This window comes from Carica papaya, chromosome 1 (assembly GCF_054855325.1).
Source record: "Carica papaya isolate Zhongbai chromosome 1, ASM5485532v1, whole genome shotgun sequence".
Lineage (NCBI taxonomy): Eukaryota > Viridiplantae > Streptophyta > Magnoliopsida > Brassicales > Caricaceae > Carica > Carica papaya.
The window spans coordinates 20503695-20514258 of record NC_142309.1 but is presented as its reverse complement, the minus strand read 5'-3'; the positions used below and the strand labels follow the sequence as shown (position 1 = coordinate 20514258).

Genomic DNA, 10564 nt, shown 5'->3' with positions numbered 1-10564 from the left:
CTTCACACAATAATTTTAGAATTCCCAATAAGACTACGAGAATGTCTCTTCTAAAAGAATAAATAAAAATTAAGGAAATAAATGAAAAATAAATAACTGAGCATCCTATGACTACCTTCACTAGTTTTGAAGGGAGTCCGGGTGGTGAACTATTCACAACCCTCTTGTTGATTGGGATCTGGATCCTGGTCTTCTTGATCTAAAATAGTTAATAAAAGAATGAGTTACACTAGTTCAGTAAGAATATCATACTAATCACAAATACGAAAAATTGAATATTGGTAAAAATTATAAAAATAACTAATGAAGTCCTTAATTTAATGTGAATTCATTTACTATAAAGAAACTATTTTTTCGTATTTACGTAATTAGTTTTTCCAAAGATAACCTATGAAAACTCATATCCATACACTTTTTATTATCACATATAAGATAACAAGATACGATCACTTTTCATTTTACCCACTTACCAGAACCCTTAGGGATCCATAGGAATATCCTCCTACTCGTGAACCCAATATCTAATTTAATAATTAACCGGTCGTCCCTATATCACGTCTGGTAGTTGGTGTCAAACATTCCACCACCTCGATACCTCGTCTGATATGAGAGTGAATCATATCTCACAAACCTTACTGGAAAATGATTTTTCAACCTCGTCCAACTGAGGTAACATTCACAATAGGGTTCCCTATATACCGAGTCTGTCCGTCCTTTCCCGAATACCCAATAAGTCTTTCATATATAAATTTTTATCAATATAACAATCAATCACACAATACCAATAGCTCATTTTATATTCACATATCACTTAAACAAACGATATAGTCTAGCATATCCAAATAACCAATAACCAAAATACCGATAAACAATGTAGGAGGAACTAAATAACCAAGAAAACCCTAAAAACTATCAATTCAATTATGCACAGTTTAATAGTAAACAAATATAGGCAGTACACAAAAATAAATAGAAAATCAAAATAATCGTAAACTAACCGGTTCTGCCTCCACTAGTGACATGTAATTATTTTTAGAGTTCTCAAAATTTTCATAAAAACACACAATTATTAATTATTAAGCTCAAATTTGCCGTAACGGAGAATAGGGTGAAGGATCCTTACACGGATCGGTGTTTCGGGACGCCGCCTTATCTACTATGCTTCCTAACAGATATCGAGTTTTCTGAATTTTTTCTGCGGAAACCAAAATACTTGTCACGTACCTAAAAATACCATAGAAATCTAAAATCGGTGTTCAAAACTCATTCCGGCCAATTTTAGGGTTCCGGCACGGTGCTGCTGCTGTGCTCCGACACCGGCTCTGCAGCCCACGGGGGAAGTTTGCCTCTCCCTAGCCGATTTTAGCTATTTTTGGTCAGTTTTGGCTGATTCTTAGGCAGTTTTGGTCGTATCCCTGTAAACAAACATGTTAGGGGCCTCAATTGGTCAGAAAATCACAAAAAATCAAACCTACCAACGAGGTGACCTCCGAGTGCAGCGGCTCCGTCGATTCTCCTTCGCGGCTAAGATTCTTTTTTCTATCAACCTGCACAGAAAAATATGGTGAACACAATGATTGAAAAATCACGTGAAATGGGAATCGGGAATGAGTTCATCAGAGGGGTTTTGGGACTTTGACCGCAACGGCTTCGCCCGCGGTTTTCAGCTCACCCGTCGTCCATTTTGCTCCGATTTGGTCATGAGGGTGCTCAAAATCAAATTTCAAGTGGGTAGGAAATATTTTTTAACTTTTTTTAGCAGTCGGCGATCGACCTTCTTCTTCGGCGTCTAGTTTTTCTTCTCCGACGAGGGCTGGCAGCTAAGGTTTGGGTTCCCGTGTGATGCGAGGTATTTATATCCATCCTATTTTGATCTGGGTCGTTCATCACGATCGATCTCGCTCATCCGATCGCGCCAAATGAGAAAATGAATATGGACCGTTTATTGCAATTCGATCTTGATCGTCTGATCGTGCTTTAAGGGAGAACAAATCTGGGTCGTCCACGCACGCGGGAGCGATCATGGACCGTCTGATCGCAGGGCACGCAGATCGCCCGCATGGCATCCTGCGTGGCACCGATGCCAGCGCGCCTCACCACACAACGTGCTACGGTTCGTCAAGGTTGCTGATTGGTGGGCAGTCTTACGTGACACAATTTTTTCTATTTGCACTCTAACCCCTTATTTCTAATTTTTCTTTCAAAAATACTCCCGAACCTAAATTTCACCCATTTTTCTCAAAATTATTTCTAATTTCATTCATAACCTATTTTTTCTATAAATTCAACAAAAATTAAAGTAAATTAATTTAAAAATAAATTTTACATATATTTTTGAATGTTCAAATGGTTTTCGGACCAAATTCCGAAACCGGGTGTTACATTTAATGTTTATTTTTCCGTTTAATAATTATATAAGTTAATTTTTATTTTACTTTTACGTAAGAATTATAGAGGTATATATAATTTCTAAATTCATACATCTATCTAAATATCTGTGAGATAAATATGAATTTGTATCCATGAGCATCAATACCTAAAATTCCTTTTACATATGAATATTTTGAGAAAAGAACAAACAGATAAAAGAGCTGGAAACAGTTCCGATACACAAGTTTTTACCAATGTCCATGTTCCCTTCTATATTTGATATTATGGGTATGCAAGTTTCATGAATACCCTTGTATCCAATTGATATATGATTGGTCCCAGTCAAAAGGCAAATAAAATTAGTACAAAAAAAATTTTTTGGGCGAGAATAAACCACAAAATTTTATATTCAATAATTGTCACTTTCATTGCTGCTCAGGAAAAGTTTAAATACAAGAAAAATACAACTGCTAATTCCTACTTTTAAGCAATAAGGACAATGGAACAAGATCATGAAACTAGAAAATAGGATAATGGCTTCAATTGATTTCTAAAAATGGGATAATGGCTTCAACTACTTGTTGACTGAGTCTACCACAACTGCTACTCACCCTTTTACTGCTGAGATATTTTGGGTGTGTAACATTACCTCCCCCTATTTTACGAACCTTATCCTTAAGGTTCAGATAGTCGATTTTTTTTTTTTTTTTTTTTTTTTGTAATTGTAGAAATGAATATAAGAAGACGACGACATTTGATGTTGTTCTCTCTGGCTCGTTTTTCCTAATCTCTTTTTTTTCCTCGTCCCCTTCGTAAAATTTTAGAGTTGAATCAACTATTTCTTGCAAGGGCTACTCCTTCTTCAAGTAGTCTGATGCCCAGTCTGCGTGAGATCCTTTGTCTATTGAATATGGGATCCTACTTGTTATAATTTCAAACAAAATGACCCCAAAGCTGTAAACATTACTTGCAGAATCTGCTGTTGGAGATTCTAAAAGCTCCATGTTAGCTGACCTTGTATTTGCCGCAGCTTTGTCATTCCAAAAGCTGAAGTCTAATATCTTGGCTGCATAATCTTCAGTCAGATATACAGAGGAAGATTGCAGGTTCTTGTGGGTAATAGGTGGAGTCAGCTGGTGCATATACTCGAGGCAGTATGCCATGCCCATTGCAATTCCTAGTCGCATTCCCCAATCTAAGTGCTCTGCTTCTTGTATATGCAAATGCTCAAAAAGTGTTCCATTGGGAGCATACTCAAAAACCATCATTCTTGTGAAAGGCTCATTTTCTTCATAATAGCCAATAAGGCCCACAAAGTTCTTATGGTTCATTCTCGACAGTGTATCAATCTTCAGTCTGAATTGTGCTCCCAAATTCTTTTACTAGTCAGCACAAGATTTGATTGTAGCAAATGTTATAGCTATCTCAACCCCACTAGATAAAGTCCCTTTATAAATTGTACCATATGAGGAACTTCCAATTATGTTACTGAAATCTTCACAAGCTGATTCAGGTTCTGATCGCTTGAGCTTCGGGACACCTATTACAAATGCTTTTTGCAGCTGCCCACTTAGACCTGTGGCCCAAGGTTTTACAGTAACCACTTTATTACTTTTTAAACAGATAACTCCAATGACTGAGATTAAAATGAGCAAAGTACTACCCAAAGCAACAGCCATAATCAGAAACAGCTGATACTTTGAATTTGAACTCTTGGCTACTTTGCTTGGAGTTGAAGCAGGGGAAGGAATAGGATCCACATGTGATTGTGGACGTGGAGAGGCAAGAAACATTCCATATGCAGGAGCTACTAAGGCTGGAGCTATTATTTCTGCAGGTGAGGGTGATGGACTCAGAAATAAGCTGAAAGTAGATGCTACTGGAGCAGATAATGGAAACTCCGAAGGAGATGGTGATGGAGAGGACACTAGTGAATTTGATGGGGAAACCAATACTGAAGTTGGAGATTCAGACGATGACGACTTAGAAGATTGTGACAATGGAGAGAACAAGGTTGAAACTGATTTTGATGCTTGAAGATCTCCCTTGCTAGCAATTCTGAATGGACTTGGGGCATTCACCAACTACAGTTGCCTATGATGAGCAATATCTCCAGGTTGAGAACGGAAAAAAAAATCTACTTCTGCAAGATGCTCTACAACCAGCATTAGTTAGCTGGCTTTCAATCATCTGAAATTCAGAAAGAATCTTAAGCTCATGAAGTTCAGGTACCAAGTAGCCAAGGATGATAACCAAGGATGATAAGTCTCCCATCAGTTCTTTCGGCGCTGTCATCACGGAATGGCCACGTCTAGCCAGACCAGTTCGACGTGTTGCTGCTGGAGCCTTTGCAGTTTACTAGTAATGTGTTGGCTAACAACTTGAGGGTGTCTTCAATCTGCTGGAACTTGTGGGCGAACCCCACCTCCATCCAACTCAAGCTATCTTGCAACTCTCTCAAACTGGCTTCCAAGTTTTCAATTCCTTTTTTGTTTGTTGTCATGACTCTAATACTAATTGATAGTTCTCTTTCAAAAACCAAAGAAAATTAGTAAAGAAATTTTCTTCGGGTGAAAATAAATCACAAGATTTTATATTCAATAATTGCCACCTTCATTGCTGCTTAAGAAAAGTTTAAATACAATAAAAATACAACTGCTAATTCCTACTTTTAGGCATTAAGGATAATGGAACAAGATCATGAAATTAGAAAATAGGATAATGACTTCAACCGCTTGCTGAAAATCGAATAATGGCTTTAACTACTTGCTGACTGAGTCTACCACAACTGCTACTCACCCTTTTATTGCTGAGATACTTTGGGTGTGTAACAATGTATAGATAATTAGCTATACATGTTTGGTGAACATATATAAATGTTTTAAACAGGAGTTAAGATCCTATTCACCATTGTTAGATTCCCTTCAACAAATTAGCAGCAGTCTTCTGTTTCCATCTCCGTCCCGGACTCTTCTACTCTCTTTTCATCCTCACCTTTCTCAATCTTCAATTTCTGCCCGACCACAAGAAGCATCACCATGAATCAGAAACCTCATTTACAGAACATAGTTAGTATCTAATGATGGAGATATCTTAAATTTTCCAAACATGGTACAGCTTAAAGACATTAACTCTAAGCACTAGACTTCTTGGACCTTTCTTTCAAGGTTTCTAATGTTAGAACCACAATCAAAGAAAAAACAAGATGACTCGCCTTCAACTCCTGGGATGAATCTTTTGTCAGACATGCAAACATATTTCTATACAGCTTGGCATCTCTCTTGTTGCTCTCAGCTTGAAGTTGTTTCAATGTCCTCTGGATTGACTTCACCTCCCTGTAAAAGGAACAATAATGATATAACTATAAGGCATTCCTGTATCAATTCACAACGCAGCCTGATTAGTCCCTCTCGAGTCCCTTGCCTGTTTTGAGGATCAGCCTCAAGAGCTTTCTTGATATCCAATTCTGCAGAAACCAAATCTGAAGTTTCCATATACGCCTGTGCCCGCCTATATAAAGCTTTCACATTGTAGAACTCAATATCCAGCACCTACAAGATAAAAAGTTGGAAGAATAAACAATCTATTAAAGAGAAATACTCCCGAATAGGCAGATATATATGTTGGAGGTCCAGGAAGTAGGTTCCTTTGTGATCTATCAAGAGTCAAAAAGCAGGATTCTCATATTAACCAAATTAACCGAAAAACAAAACCATTATAACCTTTTTGTTTGTTTGACTTAGTTTTTACTTGATTATACTGGCCTTGTCAAATGTGTAAACTTTGGTGTCTCACCCTTGAACATAATTTAATTGCTTCTCTGAAGTCCTTCAGTTTGAGACTACAAGCTGCACCATTCAACCAGCAGGATACTCGTAAAGCTTTTACTTGCTTCAATTCGTCATCCCCAAATGAGCCATCTTCACTAACATAGTCAGCAGCCTAAGGATACACGACATAACTCAATTCAGCTTTGATTCCAAACTACGCATCAATCCCTAACTTGATGGTATCTTGATGCACAAAAGCTAAATTCCAGTCAATAACTGTACACACAGTTCGAATCAAGTTAAATGCTGAACTAAACTGAGTTACCTTATCATATTTCTTCACTGCTCGCTGATACTTCTCACTTTTAAAAAGCAGGTTTCCTTCTTCTTTAATTCTCCCAGCAGCCTCAATTTTCTCCTGATTATTTATCTCCCAATGTGTTTTCTCCTTTTCATGAAATAAATAATCATAATAAGACCAACTTCAGGCATTATCTTTCAAAACAATAGCAGGATCACTTAGCATGTGCAGCATTTGTAATTTCCCATTGTTAAATGGAAATAACATAAAATGAATATGATTTTAAAATTTATTTTCAAAAAAGCATTACTAGCATGAGTTTATCTTCTCCATATTAGTGGAATTCCCCAACCAGTATCACATCTTTTAAGGAAAGATTAATTTCCTATTTCTAAGACAGAACATTAAGGAATTTCCAACAAAAATGAATAGCTAGTAACATTTATGGACGATGTGCGAAGAATTTTATAGGAAAAGTTAGAACAGTGCACTCAGAGACTAAGTATTTAGGTTAACACTCAGAAAACCACCTATTCTAAAGGTGGATGGTTTGGAACAAACACTGTGCCAAATATCTACCTTATGATACCTATAATCTTTACCTTGATAAAGTTTAGCATTTCAACTTCATAGACTAAGTTTGAATGTGATGGGACAGCAGCACGCTCACGCTGCACCTCAGTACTTCCGAAACCATATTCAGGATTTATGGTTAATATTGCCTTCTCCCCCTTCTTCATTGTAGCTGCAGCTCGGTCTAAACCAGCAATCACTTGTTCTAGAAGTGGGAAAAATGCAACTAAGTGACTTTCCTCTCCAATGATCTTATGAATGAAATTAAGGATGAACTAACCTTCATCAGTAACAAACTGTAAAGGCTGCTCTCCATCAACTCCTTTCTTTTCAAATAGAGTACCATCTTCTAGCTTAGCAGTATAGCTAACTGCAAAGTTGAGAGTTTTACAATATGAGAAATTTCATCAACATATTTGGCCTCAGTCAACAGGATCTATCAAATATAACTTTCCCCAGACTATAGTACAGAATATCTTATGCCAAACTTGATCCTTAAAACTTATTCAATATGAAGTGATTTGGACAACATTGCCCCAAACTTCGACCTAAATAAAAAGATACTTACTAGTTACTGTTGCACCATCATTTGCAACCACACTACCTTCCCCCTCTTTCAGAATTTTCTTAATAACCTTGGAATCACCAGTAACATCAATAACAGGCTTGAAGGACACCAGCTCCAAATCAATATTCAGCACAGAATTGGAGGGAACTTCATGGATCCCGTTACTAGAGTCCCTCCCCTCATTTCCAAAAGCATCTGCATTTTTAAATAATTTCACAAGGTAAAAAGAAAAGAAATAATTGAAACATAAAATGACTTCAAAAATGTCTATTCCTATATTAGAATAAATTTAGTACCAAACTAGAAATAGAAGCATGAAGAAGGGATGTATGTTAAGACTCCTGTTTGCAGAATCATTGCCACGAACTGGTTAGAACCACCTTTGAGAATGATGAAGTAAATGTGCCTAAAGCATTTAAGTGCTGATTCTAAAGAACAAACAATTCGTGTTTGATTAAAGATGTCATTACAACAAAAATATATTTGACAAATAATAAATATGTGAAGGTAAATGAGTAACCAAACATTTCCCCCAGATGAATTAAAAAAAGAGAAGAGAAAAGAACAGAACCGTAACTCAATAGAAACAAAATTTACAAAGAGGTTTTTATTTGTTTTCCAGCTGGAAGATGTTTATTGAGTAGTAACACCCAGGTAGAGTTGAACATGGTGCTTGGCACCCAATAAGCACAGCTAAATACCCTCTAATACATCATATACAAAGCATCTAAGGCCTTTCTACTCTACTAACTCTATCATGAACTAATAACAAGGGAAGATGAGTGGACAGATTATTTCTATCATAAAATTATTGTCCAAACTTGCTAAAACTAACAGAAAGATGAGAGAAAATGAATATCCAATGCAGCAGTTTTAAAAAGTATTCAAACACATACACTGAGGTTGAACAAATAATTTGACTTTCTCTCCTCTTCTCATGGTCAAAATTGCTTTCGGCAAAGCAGGACATAGATGGCCTGAAAAAGTACACACGTGTCATAGATACACAAGTATCTTAAATATTATAAAGTTCAAAGCCACCCACATAAGTATCATAAGAAATAGTTCATGCCACGCTAGGTACCATCCTTTACATAAAACTCGGTTCCTCCCTCTGGTGTTTTTGCAACAATAGTGCCATCAACAAGCCTCGCTTCGTACCTCACTGCAGATAGCACGGGAAATGTTTATCGACGCTGTTACACAACCATCAATGATAGTGTAGCCAACTTCAGAAAATGAACAGGAAAAAGAAAATAATAATTAAACGTGGCGCAAAAAGAGGTTTACCGAGAACTTCATCCAGATTACTAGGCTGCTCATTCGTCTCTCCCTTCGCTATAATCTTCTTGATAATTCCACCATCTTTACAAACATCCACCACAGTGATCCACGAAACAAGTTCAACCTCGAACTGAACAATGGCATTGGGAGGCACTTTGTTACCACCATCAACTCCATAAGCCAACTCAGGAGGCAATGTGAACACTGCACATTCCCCTCTTTTCATGGTAACAATCCCATTATCCAGTCCAGTCACCACCTCACCTATCAATTAGCGACAAACCTATCGAAGCCATTTAAACAAAACCAAACGCTAATTAACCGCACCCTCTCCAAAACCCCAAACAAAACTCACCTCGACCAAGCTTCAAAGTCAACGGCTCATCTCTCTCTCCCGTGGAACCGAACTTAGTCCCGTCAAGCAAAGTACCCACATAATGAACTGCACCAAGTTAATCAATTAATCATTTTTCTTCAATTTCACAGTAAACCCAGAAGTTCGAAAAGCAGAAAATAGCTTCATATTCATACAAAAATGAGTACTATATATATCGCAGTGAATTCTTTCGTTTGTATTCGCATGTGTTCCGTGCTGTGTATATAAGCGAGTTTAAATGTCGGTACCAGCAACCTCGTCGCCAAATTCGGGGGTCTCCCAGCCACGGCCGCGCTTCAGGAGCTTCTTTTTAATCCCAGAATTACCGAGCTCTCTCTCTTGGCCGACCTCGAGAGGGGGAGCTGATTCGATCACCTCCCCAGGTTCCTCGTCCATCTCGTCGTCGTCTTCCGTGTCTGACACGTTCCCCCTCGTTCCTCTCTCTGCACCCATACCCTTTCAGTACCGCCGATAGGGAAGCACCAAGATTTCCAATTCTTCGCTGGTAAGATTAGTGTTTCGCGAAATGGTTCGAAATTAAGAGTGGGGTAAGCAGTCGGACGGCAAAATTATGTGGCAGGCGACAGAGTGGAAGTGAAAGAAATGAAAAGGGTAAATTAGGAATTTCACTGGAGAACTTCTGGATTCTTCCTGTGCCCTAACGCCCATAATAAGCGGGTTAAATTGAGCAAGTTAAATGGACCAATCAGGTTCCGTTTAGTCTAATTCAGTCAAGCCTGGTTTAAAACAATATAAATATTTATTTAATTATATTTAGTTATAAATAAATCGAATAAAAATATAAATTAAGTTTTTTTTGGTTAATTACTTTTGAATAATATTTTGCCTATTTTTTTATGCTTAGAAAAATAAATATTTTATAAAAATTAACTAAAATTTAAATTATTATTTGTCACAATGAAGTAAATAATTATTAATAACAATTGCTCCTATGACAAATATAAAAATATAATTGTTTACTCATTTTCAGTATTTGAGTAAGTACGAATAATAAATATAATTTAACAATATGGATATAGAATGGGATAAATTGCATATTCGTTTTTTTTTTTTTACTATTCTTAAATGGTGATGTTTTAAAAAAAAAAAAATAAAAAATAAAAATTTATATTAATTGTTAAAAATGTATTTACATTTTTTAATAAATTAAATATTTGTTTAAGATTTATGTGGTGTTTAAATCTTCAATAAACTAATTACATATAATGAAATCATCCTAAGAACAATTTTTTTTCAAATTACATGCAATGAGAAATATACAAAGGACCAAACAGTTTAAATAAAATGAAAGGACATTGGTA

The 10564-nt window shown here is 36.6% G+C and overlaps 1 protein-coding gene and 1 pseudogene across 5 annotated transcripts; both read right to left on the bottom strand.

Annotated features, from left to right (window-relative positions):
- Positions 1–3060: 3060 nt before the first annotated feature.
- On the bottom strand, positions 3061–4833 carry LOC148270428 (putative inactive receptor-like protein kinase At3g56050 pseudogene; annotated as a pseudogene).
- A 222-nt stretch (positions 4834–5055) lies between these two features.
- Positions 5056–9824, bottom strand: LOC110808454 (70 kDa peptidyl-prolyl isomerase-like). Of its 5 annotated transcripts, none has more exons than XM_022033954.2 (13): positions 9491–9822; positions 9222–9308; positions 8873–9130; positions 8667–8747; positions 8479–8559; positions 7583–7777; positions 7295–7384; positions 7044–7219; positions 6466–6588; positions 6166–6312; positions 5794–5921; positions 5585–5705; positions 5056–5383 (listed from the first exon to the last, which is right to left on the bottom strand). In XM_022033954.2, the coding sequence occupies exons 1-13, from the start codon at positions 9693–9695 to the stop codon at positions 5303–5305; spliced, it is 1773 nt and encodes a 590-aa protein (XP_021889646.2). In that variant the 5' UTR covers positions 9696–9822; the 3' UTR covers positions 5056–5302. The 5 variants fall into 5 exon arrangements, with proteins under 5 accessions (XP_021889646.2, XP_021889648.2, XP_021889647.2 ...); XM_022033956.2 differs by having other exon boundaries at positions 8873–9149; positions 9398–9537; XM_022033955.2 differs by having other exon boundaries at positions 9398–9537.
- Between the last annotated feature and the right edge of the window lie 740 nt (positions 9825–10564).

Excerpts from the sequence above, each read along its gene's own strand:
- LOC110808454 (XM_022033954.2), bottom strand. The coding sequence starts at position 9,695 with ATGGGTGCAGAGAGAGGAACGAGGGGGAACGTGTCAGACACGGAAGAC. Across the intron at positions 9,309-9,490 it reads ATTTGGCGACGAGGTTGCTG|TTCATTATGTGGGTACTTTG; the intron begins GTACCGACATTT and ends AACTTGGTGCAG. Across the intron at positions 7,778-8,478 it reads ATTATTTGTTCAACCTCAGT|ATGCTTTTGGAAATGAGGGG; the intron begins GTATGTGTTTGA and ends TTAAAAATGCAG.